A 20,770-nucleotide genomic window follows, 5' to 3' on the forward strand; every position below is an offset into this window, starting at 1 on the left:
GACAACAGGTACCTTGGACTTAGTGACACATGACAGATTAAATTCTAGTTCTTTAGTTCAGTGGTTCCCAATTGGTGGTCCGTGGACCCGAGGAAGTGTGCGTAACCCATCTGAGGGGTCTGCAGCATCATTCATATAACAAAACCTATCATAGATATATCTAAAAAAATCAAAAGTCCATTGCTTGGCCTTTCAAAAACAGAGGGTCCGCATTTCTTAGCTAATTGGGAACCACTGCTTTACTTACTTGTGGCAAAAAAATCGGAAAGTTTCATTTGTATTCAGAATATTTAGCTTATTTTTTCATAGAACAATGTTTTTTATGCTGCCCTTCAGATATAAGCATGTGAAAAATCTGACAAGGACAAAAAAAACCCCAACCCACACAACAGTAGATTATATCAAAAAGGTATTGTCAACAGCTATAACAGAAGCGGTCATGGCGACCCTTTTGTTACAGCTCGAACATTCCAGAGATGTTAAAGATGGCATACAATGACGCCAAATGTTGAGATAACAATAGGTGAACCTTTTACATACCACCCCAACCCATCTTCTTAGTAAAACCTCATTTACCGAGAGGAAAACGAAAGTACACACAACTGGAAGAGCTGTTATGTAAAAATGTTTCAATAATTATTTCAATATAGCAATGGCAAACCTAAACAGCATCTTAAAAAGCAGCGACATCACCTTGCCAACAAAGGTCCATATAGTTAAAGCTATGGTTTCCCCCACCTGCCAAACTAGCAGTTCGAAAGCACCCCCGGGTGCAAGTAGATTAATAGGGACCGCTTACTGGCGGGAAGGTAAACGGTGTTTCCGTGTGCTGCGCTGGCTCGCCAGATGCAGCTTTGTCACGCTGGCCACGTGACCCGGAAGTGTCTCCGGACAGCGCTGGCCCCCGGCCTCTTAAGTGAGATGGGCGCACAACCCTAGAGTCTGTCAAGACTGGCCTGTACGGGCAGGGGTACCTTTACCTTTACCTTATGGTTTTCCCAGTAGTGATGTATGGAAGTGAGAGCTGGACCATAAAGAAGGCTGATCGCTGAAGAATTGATGCTTTTGAATTATGGTGCTGGAGGAGACTCTTGAGAGTCCCATGGACTGCAAGAAGATCAAACCTCTCCATTCTTAAGGAAATCAGCCCTGAGTGCTCACTGGAAGGACAGATCCTGAAGCTGAGGCTCCAATACTTTGGCCACCTCATGAGAAGAGAAGACTCCCTGGAAAAGACCCTCATGTTGGGAAAGATGGAGGGCACAAGGAGAAGGGGACGACAGAGGACGAGATGGTTGGACAGTGTTCTCGAAGCTACCAGCATGAGTTTGATCAAACTGTGGGAGGCAGTGGAAGACAGAAGTGCCTGGTGTGCTCTGGTCCATGGGGTCACAAAGAGTCGGACACGACTAAACAACAACATGACAGATAGCCCAGTTGGAGAGATCAATGTGCTTGAGTAAGTTGCCTTATGCAGACCATTGGTCCATCCAGCTCAGTACTGTCTGCACCAGGAAACCTTTGACCCTCCAGATGTTGCTGAATTGCAATGCACATCAGCTCCTGCAAGCATAGCCAGCAGCCAGGGAGGGCGGGAGCTGTTGTTCAAGAACACGTGGAGGGCCAAAGGTTCCCCACACCTGGTCTACATTGACTGGCTGCAGATATCCATGGTTTTAGATAGGATACTTTTCCTGCCCTTTTAGGAGATGCTGGCAATTGAACCTGGGGCCTTTGTATGCAAAGAATGTGCTCCACAAGGCTAAGCCACAGCCCTTCCCCAGCAGGTGTTTGTCCTGGGATAGCTCAGTAGGCAGAGCATGAGACTTTTAATCTCAGGGCCGTGAGTTCAAGCCCCAAGTTGGGTTAGATAACCCCTGTGGTCACTTCCAACTCTACAATTCGATTATTCTATGAAATATAAGAGAAATAAGTATGCTTTACATATCACTTACTCATTCTCTCACACACAAATTATCAGGCCTCATCAAAATACAGGAAAAAACAAGAAGTTCCTTAAGAAAATTGGAATATTGTAGGATTAATGTTACAAATAACCTAAAAGTTAATCACCTGATGAGTCAGTCTAGTCTGTGAAGGGTTATGCTATAATAAACCCTGTGAAGGGTTATACCACAGAAAGGCAACAGAATACCAGGGCTGCATGGCTGACAACTAAAATCTATCATAGGCCTTACACTTTTCCCACTGGAAATGCTTACATTTGACGACAGCATGCATGCAGAAGCTGCAATGTGTGGGGGCCATTCTTATCAAGGATTGGCCTCCACATTCATGCCAGCCACTACCAAAAACACATACTACACCAAGTATGTAAAACCTCCAGGTAATAAGGCTGATTCGTGGGGTGAGCAGCCTTTGCACATTACAGCTTGTGCATACAGCCCCTTGCCACAAAGAGCATTTACAGTGGTACCTCCCATCTCTTGCAGGGGCGCAATTAGTGCCAGCACCGTCCATTAAGAGTTTGGGTGTAATCTTCGACACCTCCCTTTCCATGGAGGCGCAGATTGCAGCTATAACAAAGGCGGCATTTTTCCATCTCCGCCAAGCTAAGCGGTTGGCTCCTTACCTCTCTCGCCCTGACCTAGCCACTGTGACCCACGTGACGGTCACCTCTAGACTGGATTATTGTAACTCGCTCTACGTGGGGCTGCCCTTGAGACTGACCCAGAAACTCCAGCGGGTGCAGAATGCTGCAGCGAGACTCCTTACGAGGTCTTTGCTGCGAGATCACATTCACCCGGTGCTATACCAGCTGCACTGGCTCCCGGTGGAGTACAGGATCAGGTTTAAAGTGCTGGTTTTAACCTTTAAAGCCCTATACGGCCTAGGACCCTCGTACCTACGGGACCGCCTATCCTGGTATGCCCCACAGAGAAACTTACGGTCTTCAAACAAAAACATCTTGAAGGTCCCAGGCCACAGAGAAGTTAGGCTGGCCTCAACTAGAGCCAGGGCTTTTTCGGCTGTGGCTCCGATCTGGTGGAACACTCTGTCACAAGAGACCAGGGCCCTGCAGGACTTGACATCTTTCCGCAGGGCCTGCAAGACAGAGCTATTCCACCAGGCCTTTGGCCAGGGCACAGCCTGACTCCCTCCCTCGGCAATCTTCGCGGAGCTCTGGCCCAATGGTTGCCAGTGGCTTGAATTAATTAATTTTATAATGAATGATTTTAGAGTGTTGTTTATGCTGTACTTTTGTACTGTTTTATTGTTGTTAGCCGCCCTGAGCCCGGCTTCGGCTGGGGAGGGCGGGATATAAATAAAATTTATTATTATTATTATTATTACCTTGGGTTACATACGCTTCAGGTTACATACACTTCAGGTTACAGACTCCACTGACCCAGAAATATTACCTCGGGTTAAGAACTTTGCTTCAGGATAAGAACAGAAATCGTGCTCTGGCGGTGCGGCGGCAGCAGCAGGAGGCCCCATTAGTTAAAGTGGTGCTTCAGGTTAAGAACAGTTTCAGGTTAAGAACGGACCTCCGGAACGAATTAAGTACTTAACCCGAGGTACCACTGTACTGCAGTTTCCTGTCAGGGTGTAAGGGGCATAACATGAGGATCAGCCTCAGGTTATTGATAGGACTGTTGCTGTTCTGAGCTCCTTGAACGGAGGGAGGGAAGGAGGGAGGGATAAAAATGCAATAAATATGTTTACTGTGCTTGTTGACGTCATGGTGTTGAAGATCTTATTTTACAAGTAGCAAGAGAAAATTGACAATTATTTTGCATGCCTGTCTCTTTTAGGTTATGTTCTCTGCAAAAAGTTCTATTCCGGTTAGTACAATGAAACATTAAGCACATGGGAAATTACAAATAATGGCTTTCTGCACACATTTTTTTTAGTCTTTCTGGCTCCCCTAGTGGGAATAGATTGTTTTGTTAGACATTTCTTTTAAAATGCTTCCATTTACAGCAAAGCAGAAACATAACTGATTAAAATATATTTTGGTTTGATTAGTTATTTCCTGGGAAAATAGTAATTCAGCCTATTAAGTTTTTATTTTTATTTTCCTTCATGACAGTCATGATGTTGTTGTCTGTTTGTTTGCTAAATACCTATACCACCCTTTATCCAAGGAACATAGGTAGGTTTACAATGTAAAATGTTTATTGAAAATAAGAGAACATTCACCCTCTTCTGGGGATAAACAGGAATTTAGTTTACTGATTTTCCGGTCATACTGACCTCTAAGAACAGAAAGGCAGATTGGAGAAAGAAATATGAATATTTAAAACTACTTCAGTGAGAACAAAATGTGCAATTATTAATATGTGGTTTTTATTTTTACTTGTCAGCTGTAACTGCTCCATCACTGCCTGTTACTCAATGCATTTATCACTCTTAATAAAACATCTAGTTCTAGATAACTGCAGCTTCATTAAAACAAAGTAATTAGATGTTTGCGGTTCCCCCCCCAGCCCACTGCTTAAACTTTCTCCAAGTGTGTTCGCTGTGTCAATGGAATATTACAAAAGGGGGAGGGAGGGGCATCTCAGTCTGCGTCTGCTTTCCTATCTGTCCCTTACAGTGGTGATGTTACAGCACATAGTAAAGAGGATCTTGATTTTATGCGGCAAGAAGAGCAACGGGACTAGAAATTTAAACTACTGCAATGTGTTATACGTGGGGCTGTCTTTAAAAATAACTCAGGAACAGCAATTGGCCCAGAACAGGACTGCAAGATTCCAGGACTGGAACGGAGCAGTTTGATGCCTGTGTTTTGCAAGTTGCACAGAGCCCCCATCCATATTCATGTACAATTATTGTGCAGCTTTGACTTCTAAAGCCCCAGGCAGCTTGGGATCAGGTTATCTGAAAGGCTACCTTCTCCTTTAAGTATCCCAATAACTTCAAGGTCTTCTCTGGAGGCTTAGCTTCAATTTCCCTGTTGAATGATATGAGGTGGGTAGCCAGAAGGCTGTCTTGGAAGGAGCACCTCTGTTATGGAACCACCCTCCTAAAGTAGGTTTGCCTGATGCAATCCTTGTGGTCTTTTAAGTTCACCCAGGCTTTCTAAGTAATTTATCTAGGGTTTGCAGAAAGTTTTGGGTTCCTTGCTGTTATTTATGCATATTTTATGGTTTATGCCTTATTTTTTATTTAAATGTATACTTCTGGATTGAAGACCGCTCAGAGAACGTTATGCTGTGGGGAAGCAAACAAATGTCAAAAAAGAAATAGGCTGTGTGTGTGTGTGTGTGTGTGTGTGTGTTTGCCACAGGAGCTTGTGAGGCTCAGGCAGGTGTTTTACATCTCCCTCATTGTCCTCAGATCCAGTGGATTCCTTGCCGTTACATGTCAAGGGCTCCTTCTGCAACAACAGCACATGCTAAAATGGCAAATTCCTCTGTTCACTGCTGTATCACCGTTACCATTGGCCCTGTAATGAAAGCCATTCCGTACCATAACTACCGCTGTTCAGGACTTGAAATCACATACTGTGAGAGCAGCAGCGCTCTACAATTACACTGTCATTTTGATGAAGCAAAGCTACTTTTTGAATAGCACAACCTGTACACTTTTAGAATATTTTAGTTGCCGGTCAGGATCACAGACTGAATGATGGCGTTGGCTTTGAAATGAAGTTTTTGAATCAAAACAGAAAGGCAGCCCACTTTTAACAAAACAACACCCATTAATGCCTGCATTGGACTTGTAAAATGACTGAGAGGCTAACACGACACTTCTTCAGTTTCAGAGAGGAGACCACAAGACACAATTAGGAGAGCTGCCAGAATGTGCCAAAACAGACAGGCGTTGGATGAGCCTAAGAACTCTGTGCCTGGCTCCATTCAAGCTTCACCAGGGATGCCAAAGGCACTAAAATGATCAGCTAGAACAAAGGGTGCCTCTAAATGAATCTTAAAAAGAGATTCACAATACTGAATGCTCTTTTGAGCTCTCGTTTTAATGCATTTATTTATTATTAAAAGTTGTATCCTGTCCACATGCTGTTGCAATGTATCCATGCTATCAGGGAACTGCCATCGGATCAGGGGCGAGGGGGGGAAAGGCGGGTGGATTACAGAGAGCCCCCAAAGATCATGGGAAGCAGCACTTCCTCAGCGGAGGAAGAAAGCCACACCTCTAGTGGAGAAGAGATGCAGGGCTCGGAGGATGCAAGGCGGTGCCAGGACACCTTGCCTGAGCAAAGCGGGGAGGAAGGAGGTCCCCCTTTACCCAAGCCTTCCTCAGGCAGTAGTCTTTCGCGCAGAGAGGGGAGGCGTAGGCTGGGGGTCAAGAGACTACTCTGCTGGGGAAGATTTAAGGACCGCCCACTCTCAGATTCTGCTAGTGAATGAGCAAGACATGGAACAGAGGCGCTCTGCATTGTAAAGGTTTCTTAGCATCAATAATAAAGCTCTAGAACAGACTAGTGAGGCATCTTGCCTGATTGCTCTCAAGAAACCACCCGATAGCCATAACACATGTATACAGCATATTATCTAACCCATCAGTGGAATGTGCTTTTCTCCACTGGGGGGGCTGCTCCATCACGCCACCTCATCTCCCCTCTTTGACAAACAAAGAGCCCTACGGCTGAGTGCCGAAGATGGAAGCAGTACGACCTCCTCCTGTCTTTGGCAATCAGCTGCTAGGAGCTTTAGGACACATAATGCAGACACAAAGCTGGTGTGTAGCACAGTGCTTAAAAGAGACTCCTCAAATTTTGGCCACATCCATGCCATATGTTTAAAGCACATGGCTTCCCCCAAGGAATCCGACAGTTCCCACAATTACTGGGGGGAAGCTGGTACGTACAAAGCATTGTGAGATGCTTTAATATATCTCTGAACATAACACAAAATCTCTCTGTGACAGGGCAAGATGTTTGGAAGTAAACACAGATGCAAAAGTAAATGGCACAAGATTATGTAAGGCAACCTGAGAAGACTCTTCTCAGTTGGTACAAAGCGTGAGCCACCAGAAACACGTAATAAGAGGTACAGTCATACCTCGGGTTGAAGTTGCTTCAGGTTGAGCGTTTTCAGGTTGCGCTCCACGGCGACCTGGAAGTAACGGAACACGTTACTTCCGGATTTCGCCGCTCACACATACGCAGACACTCAAAATGACGTCACACGCATTCGCAGAAGCGGCAAATCGCGACCCGTGCACGCACAGACGCGGGTTGTGTTCTGCTCTGGATGCGAACGGGGCTCCAGAACGGATCCCGTTCACATCCAAAGGTACCACTGTACTCCAGGTTCTGCTCTGGCTTACTTTACGTCAGAGAAAAATGTTGTGGAGAGATTTGTGTTTTTGTTTTTTTAAAATAATATTTATTGAAAATTTTAAGATTACAAAGAAATAAAGAAAAAAAAGAAGGAAAAAACAAGTAACATTTAAACAATACAAATCAATAAAAAAACAAGGTCAAAAAGAGGGGGGGAAACAAAACACATAATACATCAAAATCAAAAAGCAAAAATAGACAAAAAATTTAAAAACAAATCCAATATTCCCAAATCATTAACTGAAGGGGAGAAGTGGTAGATGGGAGAAATCCACCTTTCTCCAGCCTTCTGTGTTGCCTCAGAAATAATTTTCTGGAGATAAGTAAGGCTATTAGAGGAGTCTGGCAAATCTGGTCCAGGATCCTGTTCTCAGAGTGCACATGGGAAGCCCAGAAGTAGGACCTGAGTGCAACAGTACTCTCCCCCCAAAAACCAAAGTGGAATGAAATTGCTGTGGTGGTATGAATGCACTCTATGGGCTAGTTTGGATGTAATGAAGAATGATGGTTTCTCAGTACATTAATGAACAGTTGGTTCATGAGCAACCCTCTCCCCATGTGGCTGTAAGGAGATTGGGAACACTGCTCTTCTTTCAAAGTAGCCACAGTTCCTCGTTATGTCTGTAGTTGGAGAACTGTGGCTGATTTAAACAGTGGTTTCAAATTAGCCGGGTTCTGAAAGTACATTTTGATCCTGGCTTTCTCCTTAACATACCACCGTTTAAAGAAACCACCGTTCTCTTAAGCTCAAAAATAATGGGGAACTGTGGTTACTTTGAAAGCAGAAGTGAAAACCATAGAAACAGAGGAGGAAGCCCATGTGAAATGATGGCGCATGAAGATTTGCACATGTACCTCTAAGAATGGCCGACTACGGCAAGATAGAAGTTTTAAACATGCTGCTTGTCAGTGAAGCCAGCTGCTTGTTCTAAAATTAACACCTACCTTGTGTTTTCTTCTGTAGTTCGTGACATCTGTTTTGTAATTCACTCTCTCGTAAGAGAGTCGCCTGGAGTTGCTCAGCTTGCTGCTCAGTTGTGTCTGATATCAACCTTAAACGCTGCACCTCCTCCTGGAGGAGCAGATTTTCCCTCTGGCATTCACCCAAGCTTCGGTTCAGATTGGATGTTTCTGAAAGGTAATTGGATTTCTCATCAAAAAATAAAAAATAAAATTCCAGATACCATCACAATAAAAATGACTGTCCTCTGTTGTACAGAAACAACTCTTCAAGAAAGAAGGATGAATTTCAATTAATTTTTGCTGGCTGTTTAAGTACTACAGATTCAGTATCTACACCTACGAAGATGCCATCACTGTGAAAATAAATTATAAATAAATAAATATGATTTTGATACCTTTGTCCCAGCTTCAATTTAATTGTCAATTTGTATAGTATTTCTGTATTTGACAAGTACCAAGCATATTTGGCTGCTCCTTGTCAAGACTTCCTTTGGCTAAATATGCATAGTTATTGCCAGTCACTGCTGGAATATACATTAATTGTGACAAGTCAGGGCTGAAGAACCAAAAATCAGAGGTAATTGTAAGTATGGTCTGTACTGCCAAGTGCATAAACAGTTACAGAATTTCAAAATGGCACTGCATGCAGATAGGTACAATGTTCTCAGGTTCCTGAACCTTAATTTCCTGCCATCCAAATCAACATTAAAAAAAGAAGCACTTTTAGAATGACGTATTACAGAAAGAATGGGGAAAGCATGCACATATTTTTACATTTGCCTCATGTAAGATAGTCAGAACATTTCTGCACCAGCTACTCAGAAAAACCAGAAACAGTGTCGTATTCAGCAAGAAAGGCACATGTATCAAGTCAGCTGCTCTCAACATTTACAAAACCCTCCGTAGTTAACTGACCAAAATAACAACACATCTGAATAGGAGGATCTGGGATTTCATGCAGATTACAAAAATAAAAAAATTGCATAAAAAAGAATCAGGGTCACATATATCTAGGGCAAAACAACATTAAAATGGATTTTCTTATAACATATATTATCTAGTCAGATGTCTGACCGGGGCCCAATGTCAAAATAATTCACTCATATCCCTATATCCTGCTATTCTGTTCTGAAAAGCTGCAGTGAATTTAACACTTGCACAAAAACCTGAGATCACCTGGAAACAGAGAGAACAGCAGTGGCAGAGGCAGCATCCTGCCAATGTGCCTCTTTTGCCCTTTGCGAACGAGAGCACAGCGAGTTCTCCCATTGCCTACCCCTTGAGGCGCCTTTGGAGACTTCAGATTCCATGACCCTTCATCTCTATGACTTAAGGGGAAGGTTGACAGTTGTTTTTCCTGTGAGGCAGAAAATTCCCTGTGTTGGATTTTGCTCAAGTCATTTCAACGTGACCCATAAAAAACGGTCAACAGTCATAAGCTACTGCATGCAGCTAATTTTTGTGGGCAAAAGCTGGCAGGGAAGGGAGAGGGCTGAGTTTCAATTTTAGAGACCTGGACCCAAATCAGAGCTCAGCTATGAAGCTCGAGGAAGCCATTCTCTCCGACGCCGAGACCTCATTGAAGTGGGAAGCCCTTGCTAAGGCTGTACACATTTCAACTCACAGGTGGAAACTCACAAGACTAAATGCCCAGTGGTAACTAAAAACTTTCTTTAAAAAGCACATTTGCATAGGAGAACAGACTTCAGTGAGGCTGGGGCACAAGGCTTCTCCCTGACATCTTGCTTTCTCTGTAGCATTATTATAATTAAAGATCCCATCATATTGCAGCCGACCATCTAAAGTAGTACGGGCAGTGCACAGGTTTACTGCCTCAGCAATAACTAGTTTTTAGTCTGATATACTTTACAAGGGTGCTGCGAAGACAAAATAAATCAGAAGTGTAAATCACTATTAAAAGTCTGTAGAAATGACCAAGAATCAGATGCTGGGGAAAGTTGTAATCTGGTAATTTACCTGTCAATGCTGTTAAATTAATCTTTTTTATGTGTAAAAAAATCTCTCCTTTGAGTGCACTCCATTGGCTGAGAAAGTCAAATATTCCTCCTTTAACACTGTGTACCTCTCCTTTGATAAAGGGAAGGAGAACAAAGGCTTTCTTTAGGATGAATTTATGTCGTTCCAATGTTTTTCTGCCAAAAAGGAAAAAAAGAACTAATTGGTAAATGGTTTTTTTAAAAACAAAATAGCACTTTGAAAAAGAAACATTTTTAAAAATCATTGATTTATATCAATAAAAGAAGCTAATTGAGTTTTCTGCCTTGCAGTTGGATTCATCAATACTTGGAATATGTTTCAACATTTTCAGCTAAGCTTCATATGGCAATTATGACTATCTTTACCAAATACCTCATTGTGCAGCTGGCATACCTAGCACATGCACTTTTGAATTTAATTTGCATGATTTTTTAGAATTATATCATTGTTTGGACAAAATGGCTGCTCTACAAAAGATTACAGCTAATATTCAGACATAATTTTCATGGATTAATTTTTTTAATGCCAAACAATTTGTAGGCATCTTGCATTTTTGGATAATTTTCTGATTTGGAAAGACATCAGTCTGTCAAAAATCTTGATTTGTGGTAGAGATGGCCAAACTTTGGCTCATGAAGTATAGCTCCACACAGTTAAACAAATGAATGTGTATTAATGAAGACGCTTGTAGGGAATTCCTGTGTGAGGGCTTTCAGTTTGCTGAAGCCATTCTCCTTTTTACTCCCAGCCACAAACTGGGATCAAGGGAGAAGATGGGGAAATACCATGGTGATTTGTTGTGGTCCAGTGCAGGAGGTTTCCAGGGATTATGTGCTAGACTAGGGAATTGAGAGAAGAAGTAAGCAGGCTGGTTAAGGGGGAGCTGGGTAGAGCAGCAAAAGCAGAGGCACACATAGGTAGACAGAGGCTTTCAGGAAGTTGGACAGTGATGACGGGAGCACAAAGCTCAATTTAGGATAGCAGTTGACAACAGAAGACTATGTATGCTTCACTTCTCAGCTGCATCACTATTAGATAACTCTTGGGCACACAAACACTGGACATTGCCAATATTTAATCTATTTAGAAGGTTATAGAGCTAGAAATAATGAACACTAGAAAATACTGGACGCAATTAAAAAAATACACTTTGGGGTCATGGACGGGGTGAAGTAAAGAATTCAGACCCACTATAACTCCAACCCAGAAATGCATGTGGAGATATCTATGTGTCGTTTTGCTTTCTTCACCAAATGGCAGTCCCCCTTCTTCCCCTATGAGGAAGATCTGATCCCAGGTTACAGCAAAATATACTTTCACTTGAACATACAATCTGTTATTTGTGATTGCTTGCAAACCAGAATGCTACCTGCTTGTTTGACATCATAACATCTGGATGCAACCTATGACATGGGTCACATGAATACCTACGTTGTGATTGACTGGGAAAAAGCCACAGTGAGCCTTTGGGTGTGTACTTTTTACCTTTACTTCTCCCTATGTGACAGAAGGTGAGTGAAAGGTTCCAAATTCACTTTAGAACCACAAACTCAGAAAATGGTGGTTTTTCTAATTAAAGTTTATTAACAAACCAAAATCTGAAACCACCATTTAATCATGATTTGTTTAAACTAACTTTGGTTGGAACAAGCCATAGTTCCCAAATACAAATATAACACACCTGATCTACTAATCATAGTTTACAGAAAATCATAGGAATGAAGCATTTCAAGAAAAACATGTGGCAGCTAATGCTATGATTTTACCAGATATATCCTACTGCATGCATCACAAAAAAGTTAGTTCTCCTACGTACTGCCTTCTGAAATTTCTTACCGCAACAGCTGTGTTTGTCTGCATGAAACTTCATTCTCTTTCTGGAGGCTCCTCATCTGTTCATTTAGATTTTGTATTGCTGCATGCTTATTTTCAAGCTCCAGAGACAAAAAATTTATCCTACAAGAAGTTTAAAAAATGAAAAAGGAGGGGGGTTAAAAAAGGTAACACCACCATCTGCCTAATAAGAAATAAATGCCTTGGATCCAAAAGCCCCCTTCCTTGAGGAAAAAAAGCATCTTCTGTTCATGGAAGGGCAGCTGCTGATGCAGTGGAAGACCGTTGCACTGGACATGTGAACTAAAGCCCTGAAAGGCTATTGTTAAATACCTGATGATACAGTGAGGGATGGGGGGAACACCCCGGCATTCTGTTTTTAAATATTGTGCTGACATATCTGCCTTTTACACCAGTTGTAAAGTCATGTTTTGCTCAGCATCTTCTGCTCAACAGATAGCATGCTCCAACATAAGCGCTTTTTTCTTTCCTTTTTCTTTCTTTTTTGCTGGCACAGCAGATCTTTCCATTATCTTTTGATCACTACACAGTTTTAAAACAGAAGGATTTTTGTCTTCATTTCCCCATATTCTTACAGCCGGAAACTGGCATGATTTTGCTTTGGCAGGAAGAATAAGGGGAGGGTGGTGACGGTTTTTTAATTTGCTGTTAAGTTCTACTAATTAATTGTAAGATATTTTACACTTCTTTCAATAACCACAAAAGTCATTCGAGATTCGGATTACATACAGTTTATTTAAATTTAAGACTGTTTATCAATTAATTAAAAGCCTGGCGATTAAACAAAAAGTCTTGAGATGGTTAACATTCTTAGACTACAGTTCAAAGCCCTGGTAGGCAGCGGAGGGATGTGATGAAGTGGCATAGCCACTGTCACATCTGTAGCCCTGCTGCTCATCCCTGCTGTGGTGGGACAGGGCAGCTAAGTCATACTTGGAGATGTAACTAATTTAAGCTCACTCATTTCAGCGGGTCTACTGTGGATATTCCTTTAGTAGAATACAACACATGGAATACTGAGGAACTGACCATTCAGTCATGCAAAGACAACTTGCCTTAGATTACTGGCTCATTTATTCATTCATTCATTTCTGTTGGTAAATAAAGGTCTGCTAAACACTTTGTAAAGCCATCTTTTTGTGGTACCTACGTGACAACCAGAACTGGCTTTTTAAAGGCAGCTGAAGGTAGTTTGAAAATGATTCATGCTAGCCATCTTCATGCATTCAAAAGGGGGGTAATGTGCATGGAAGGGGGCAGCCACTGCCCCCAATCAACCTATGTCCACTATGCACAGGGGTGTTTTGTGAACAGCTTGAGTCCAGACTGAGTTGATTTTAATGGTGACTTAAGTCGTGATTTTTTACACTGATGTCAACGGGACCCAAGTTCAACTCATTTGGGGTTGTGGTCCACCTAAGTTCTACTCAGAGAACATGTGCTGAAATAAACAGACAAGTGGGTTATGTCCATTAATTTCAATGAGTCTGCTGAATATGATACATACTAGATACAACCCTTAGTCTGGATGCAACCCTGTGTGTAGTTTGGGAGCGCAGCCTGCTATCAAGATGTTCCACCATCATCATCATGTTCATCATCTCCAGCTCTGAATGGCTGAAAAAAAGCTGGTGTGTTAATTTACCCCACTTTCAGCTCAGGTAAACCAATTTGCAAGTTTTCTGTACTCCAGAAACGGGCAAAACTGGTTTGACCTGAGGCAACAGTAGGACAAAAGGAAAATATGGGGAGGGTCTGTATCAGTGGTAGAGCATATGCTTTGCTTGCAGAAAGTTTCAGGTCTGATCACCAGCACCTTCTCCAGTTAAAAAGTTCAGGTAGGAAGTGATGTGAAAAACCTCTGCCTGAAACCCTGGTAAGTCCCTAGCTGTCAGAGTAGGCTATACTGAACTGGATAGACAATAAGGGCTCTTTTCTTTATAAAAAGCCAAATTCCTATGTGAATAATACAACATGAAAAGTGAAACCTCTTAAATCACATGCAAACTTTTAAAAAGCTATCTGTCCCTAGCCTTGGTGTTCCTTGTTAAACCTCTCACAATGGAGTACATTTCTTTACCCTATAAAACACATCCCACTGAAGCTGCAAATGTGCTGAAATACCAGACGCGATCGGCAAATCCAAAGGATGTAAGAACTATGGTGTGTGAATAGCACAGTCTTATGTTGTGCCCTTTTCTCTGGCGTCCAGCTTCCGCCAATCGGATGCCCTTACATAGCTATCAAGCAGTTTTCACTTTTTAAGAGAATCATAGAATCATAGAGTTATAGAGCTGGGAGGAACCCTGAGGATCATCTACTTCAATCCCCTGCAATGCTGGAATATGCAGCTGTCCCACACAGGGATTGAACCTGCAACACTGGCATTATCAGCACCACACTCTAACTAACTGAGCTATCCAGGCTAGAAGTCAGGGGGTTGCATCCCATGAAGCTCTACTTAGAGCAGCCTCAATGAAATAAAGATAACTAATTAATGCTTTTGAATTATGGTGCTGGAGGAGACTCTTGAGAGTCCCATGGACTGCAAGAAGATCAAACCTATCCATTCTGAAGGAAATCAGCCCTGAGTGCTCACTGGAAGGACAGATCCTGAAGCTGAAGCTCCAATACTTTGGCCACCTCATGAGAAGAGAAGACTCCCTGGAAAAGACCCTGATGTTGGGAAAGATGGAGGGCACAAGGAGAAGGGGACGACAGAGGACGAGATGGTTGGACAGTGTTCTCGAAGCTACCGGCATGAGTTTGAGCAAACTGCGGGAGGCAGTGGAAGACAGGAGTGCCTGGCGTGCTCTGGTCCATGGGGTCACGAAAAGTCGGACACGACTAAACGACTAAACAACAACAATGTCATCATGTCCATTAATTTCAGTGGGTCTACTCCAAGTAGGATTTAGTTGCCTAAAAACCACTTTATTTAATTCACAAATGTATGCATTTCTGTGTACTCATGCATCTCCAAAATATGGAGGAGCCCCTATGTTATTTTTCAGTAGCCTGACCTTGACCACTTGACTGGACCCCAAAAAGATTTCACTTCAAAAAAACAGAATGGCCAATGAGAACAGTATGGAGCCAGCATGGTAGTGGTTAGGAGAGTCAGACCACCACTGAAGAAACCTGGATTCCATGATGAAGCTCACAGTGATCTTCGACCAGTCATTCTGTCTACCTAACCTGACACACAGGGTTGTTGACGGGGATGTGTATAATGTATGCTGCCCTGGGGTCTTTGGAAGAAGGATGGGATTAAGACATTAGTTCAATAAAACACATGCAATCTGTACACTGGAGACTTGCACCAGTTGGAGAGTTCTCCCTGAAATTTAATGTGTGTGAACAGGCTTCTGATGAAAATGACCGATGTTTGCAGGATCCTGTGAATAAGGCGTTAAACATTATTAAAGGCAGAACTGAATGTCCTTCTCCTTGGACATTTTAATCAAACATACTGAAAGTTTTTGAAATGAAACACATGTATCTAATCTTTATTCAAGGCAGTATAAAATATAATAAGGAAGTATAGGGTTACACCATCAATATGCACACCAGCAATTGCTTGCCAACAGAGGCCTTTAGCAACACCAGAGACTGGTAGCTTTTGAAAACTGAATTACTTAAGCTAATAAAACTTGCAGTGACACTTCTTGAACCGAGCTTATTGTTCCTTATAAAGTAATTATATTCATCTGCATTTTACTGCAAGGATTCAGGATAACATTTGATACCCATAAATTACATACTGTCTCCCTTTTGAAAAATAAACAACCAACAACTTCATCACATTTTCTTTTGCCAAAAAAGAGCATTTTTTTTGTCCGATTCCCAGGATTGGGTGATAAATATCTCCCAGGAATGCCTTTCAGTTTAGCTGAAAATTTCACATGACATAATTCTTACTGGGTGTGCAATAAAGAAGCAAATACAATCAATTATTTTTAGATCAGCACTTCTGAAGTTGGCTGGTGTGAACCTCTCCATTCCTTCTCCCAAGTAGGAACACACCTCTTTGAGGATCCCCCAGTGTGATTGAGAAAAAAGAAAACAAACATGAGGTTTACATGACAGCGGCTGTTCTCAAGGCATAGTTGAATTTCCAAGAGGCAGTGTGGTGTAGACCCTGAATTTTCAGGGAAACATATAGAATTGCAGAGTTGGAAGGGATCTCAAGGGTCATCTAGTCAAAACCCCTGCAATGCAGGAATCTCACCTAGATCGTACATGACAGGTGGCTTTGCAACCTCTGCTTGGGGGAAACCATTTGCAATGGGGTAAGAGTAAGGGCAAAGTAGCAGACACTCTCCCAAGCTTAGTGTCTAGGGAAGTGAAGGAAGTTTCCCTCACTTGCAAGTTGCCTTCCTTCAGTGAAAGAGAGACAAACATGGCTGAAGTTTGGGTGATACTGGTTTAATATTCTGTAACATCTTAGACCAGGGGTCAGCAAACTTTTTCAGCACGGCCCCGGTCCACTGTCCCTCAGACCTTCCGGGGGGGGCGGATTATATATATTTTTAGGGGGGAGGGAAATGAACGAATTCCTATGCCCCACAAATAACCCAGCAGTGCATTTTAAATAAAAGCACACATTCTACTCATGTAAAAACACCAGGCAGGCCCCACAAATAATCCAGAGATGCATTTTAAATAAAAGGCACATTCTACTCATGTAAAAACACGTTGATTCCCAGACTGTCAGCAGGCTGGATTTAGAAAATGACTGGGCCGGATCCACCCGCCAAGTCATGAGTAGGCAAACTAAGGCCCGGGGGCCGGATCCGGCCCAATCGCCTTATAAATCTGGCCTGCAGACAGTCCGGGCATCAGCGTGTTTTTACATGAGTAGAATGTGTCATTTTATTTAAAATGCATCCCTGGGTTATTTGTGGGGCATAGGAATTCGTTCATTTTTTCTTTTCTCCCCCCCCCCCCCGCCCAAATATAGTCCAGCCCTCCACAAGGTCTGAGGGACAGTGGACTGGTCCCCTGCTGAAAAAGTTTGCTGACCCCTGTCTTACACTATTCGTGCAGCTTATAAGGTGACTCTAGTCCACAAAAGCTTGTGCCATTAAATAGACCGTTGGGTTACAGTTAAGGGAAGCAGGGCCACTCCATAGGCTCTGCTGAGAAGCCAGCTTCAGCTGACTTTTCCACTCCCTCAGTTATCACCTGGCAGCAGCCATTAAGTCAGGTTGCAGGCGGAGGGAGGGAGGGAGGGAGAAGGAGGCCCACTCTATAAACTCAGCTGATAAACCACCAACTTTGGCCTCCTTCTCCTTGAACTGTTTCCTTTCCAGCTGCTCATCATAAGAACTTTGTAACTGAAAACTAGTGCCTGTGTTTGCTTTCCCCTCTCCTTCCTCCCAATCCCTGTTCGTTTTATGCTGTTATTGTTCAAAGTATTGTAAGCCTGAGAACTGTCCTATTTTTAATCTTTGTAAGTCAAACTGGGAGCCTTTGCAGATGAAGAACAGGGTAAAAATGCTTTAAATCAGTGGTTCTCAAAAGGTGTAACAGGGGAGGATGGCAAGTGTGGCAGGAAGATTCAAAGACAATCAAAGAAACATTTAAACATTTCAGTACAGTATAGTATAGTATGATTATTATTATTTTGCACAATATGGATAGATCTTTTCAAAATGAGAGCAGGCACATCAAGTGATACTGAGGACAATCCTAGCTGAGATCTTTTTGTTTTCCAATGTATTTCTTAAAAATAAGAAATTTGGTGTGGTGCAAGCAAATTTTTCCCCTGAATGTGTGGCCCAGAGAATAAAGTTTGAGAACCACTGCTTTAAATAAAACAAGCCTTTAAGGTGCTGCAGGACTTCTGGTTGTTTTGCTGTGAAGACCTAAATCAAGTACCTTCCAGAAGTGTTTTTTGCTTCTTAGTCTTCTGAGGAAGAAAGTTAGACTCCTCAAACTACTATGAAGCTGCAGTTGCTGAATATTGAGACAGACCACCTCTGGTCCATTAGTCTGAGATGTTTTTAACTGGAGAGAAACCTAGGATTAAACATGGGACCTCCTGCATGTAAACATATGGTCAACTACTGTGTCATGGTATGCTCCCCTCAAACTGCCCCTCACAGGCCTGTTCATAACAGGTGAGATTACTTCATTTTCTTGAAGACCTGCCTGCTTTTCTCAGCAATATGTTTATTTGACTCTATGAGAGTATGAAAAATACTGGTAAGTCAAGCACAGTGTTTTAATTACAAAGGTTGATTATAATTTTTTTGGTTCAAATGTGCAAAAAAAGCATGTCCTCCTGGCTGTGTTTCCCACATCAAAAAGTCAAACTGGAGAAAGAAAACTCTTTGTCACTTTCCTAATTTTTAGCACATGAAACCATGAAAAGCATACTATGCTCCATGGATAATTAACTCTGGGCACTAAAGGGAGGGGGGAATAACAACTAAGAACATGCTGATCTCCTCTGCACTTGCACAGTTCACATAAACTGTGAAACTGAACATCTTGCTATCACAGCCAGCATATGGTCATCTGCTAAACACAGGATAAATTGGCACAAAGCGAGATATCTTGAGAACCAGTGCTGATAAGGAAAATAGAAGGCAGGAGAAAAGAGGTCAGCAGGCATCTAATCCAGGAAAAAATGACGGGTCCTTCCTCAAGGCTGTGTAACTGGTTAGCAAACACCATACAATCTTGCTAGGGGACCTTAGCGACCACATTCATTTTCAATTTCATACACAGACTTGTATTTGCACACATAAAGAAACTGAAGGCCTGCTTCCAAAGGTAGATGAAAAGTGTAGTTGGGAACCATCTGTAGAGAAGCCTAGGCTGGCAGGATTTCTCTCCCCAACACCTCCTGCTTTTGAACAGCATTCCTATGCAATGACAGTTTCAAAAGTTGATTTCCCTGCAGCATGGGCTGATCTTCCAGAAACACACCCCCAGGCTGCCCTGGGTGCACAGAGCTAATTGGCCATGCGGGTGGCGCTGTGGGTTAAAGCCTCAGCGCCTAGGGCTTGCCGATCGAAAGGTCGGCGGTTCGAATCCCCGCGGCGGGGTGCGCTCCCGCTGCTCGGTCCCAGCGCCTGCCAACCTAGCAGTTCGAAAGCACCCCCGGGTGCAAGTAGATAAATAGGTACCGCTTACCAGCGGGAAGGTAAACGGCGTTCCGTGTGCTGCGCTGGCTCGCCAGATGCAGCTTTGTCACGCTGGCCACGTGACCCGGAAGTGTCTTCGGACAGCGCTGGCCCCCGGCCTATAGATGTGAGATGGGCGCACAAACCCCAGAGTCTGTCAAGACTGGCCCACTTGGGCAGGGGTACCTTTACCTTTACCTTTATGTATTGTATGGACGTGGGTGGCGCTGTAGGTTAAACTTGCTGATCGGAAGGTTGGCGGTTCGAATTCCCGCGACGGGGTGAGCTCCCATTGCTTGGTCCCTGCTCCTGCCAACCTAGCAGTTTGAAAGCACATCAAAGTGCAAGTAGATAAATAGGTACCGCTCCAACGGGAAGGTAAATGGCATTTCCGTGCGCTGCTCTGGTTCACCAGAAGTGGCTTAGTCATGCTGCCCACATGACCTGGAAGCTGTACACCGGCTCCCTCAGCCAATAAAGCGAGATGAGTGCCGCAACCCCAGAGTTGGCCACGACTGGACCTAATGGTCAGGGGTCCCTTTACCCCTTTACCTATGTATTGTATATCACAGGCAATGGCAAACTTGACTACTTCACATGCACAAACAATCAGTGGAGAAATTGAAAGCTGGAAAGTGGCTACATTTTTAAAATAAATAAAATTAGTCTTAGATTAGCAAGTATACAGATATTTGATGTGCAAAATAAGTAGAATTCTGAATCATGATTTGTCAGTCATCTGAAACTGTGATTTGTATTGATATAATCTTATTCAACACAAAGCAATTCCTTCAATAATATTTTTGGAGGCATTGATTTATTAATATATGCAAACACTAAAATACAGTGCCTAGAAAAATAATACTGTTTAATCAGGGTTACTGTTGTATCTTATCAGGTTTTTCAGTGACATAAGGTGATAATTGTGTAAAAGAAATCCTTCTCAGAATCACAAATGTGTTTGGCTCTGAGCTTTGTAATTTTCCTGTCTGTGTGCAAGCCATCTTGTGCTAGGTTTGCCCGTTTCTTTCTAGAGTTTAAGTGACTCTGAGTTTTGCTTAGCAGTTGTTCAAAACAACTGGAATTGGCTTTGGACTACAGTGGTACCTCGGATTACAAACACTTTGGGTTACAGACTCCACTAACCCGGAAGTAGTACCTCGGGTTAAGAACTTTACCTCAGGATGAGAACAGAAATTGTGCGCCGGTGGCGCAGCTGCAGTGTGAGGTCCCATTAGCTAAAGTGGTACCTCAGGTTAAGAACAGTTTCAGGTTAAGAACGGCCCTCCGGAACGAATTAAGGACGTAACCGGAGGTACCACTGTAGCAGCAAGTTTTCTCTCACCGTAGTGCAAACCACTGGAAAAGAATAGCACAGTCTCACAGTCTAGGGTTGTCAGACACAACATTTCCTCCTTCAGGGAGGACATACATGCTGATAAGCACATTGACAAAGATATGGGTCAGATAAAGCTCAGTCAGCTAAATTTAAAACAATACTGTACATTGAAAAGGAAAACAATGACGTTTCTCATACTTCTGGCAC

The 20,770-nt window shown here is 42.8% G+C and overlaps 1 protein-coding gene across 13 annotated transcripts in view; it reads right to left on the minus strand.

Annotated features, from left to right (window-relative positions):
• Positions 1-20,770, minus strand: part of LEKR1 (leucine, glutamate and lysine rich 1) — a 67,288-nt gene that overhangs the window by 32,321 nt on the left and 14,197 nt on the right. For 9 of the 13 annotated variants that reach the window (XM_082224180.1, XM_082224182.1, XM_082224185.1 and 6 more), the window contains 3 exons: positions 12,071-12,190; positions 10,214-10,389; positions 8,219-8,404 (listed from right to left, as the gene is read on the minus strand). In XM_082224180.1, the coding sequence (XP_082080306.1) occupies positions 8,219-8,404; positions 10,214-10,389; positions 12,071-12,190 (482 nt within the window). The remainder of the gene's footprint in view (positions 1-8,218; positions 8,405-10,213; positions 10,390-12,070; positions 12,191-20,770) is intronic. The other 4 variants (XM_082224177.1, XM_082224179.1, XM_082224176.1 and 1 more) reach the window with 1 other exon arrangement.

The sequence above is a fragment of the Podarcis vaucheri genome, assembly GCF_965113315.1.
Source record: "Podarcis vaucheri genome assembly, chromosome: 5".
Taxonomy (NCBI): domain Eukaryota; kingdom Metazoa; phylum Chordata; class Lepidosauria; order Squamata; family Lacertidae; genus Podarcis; species Podarcis vaucheri.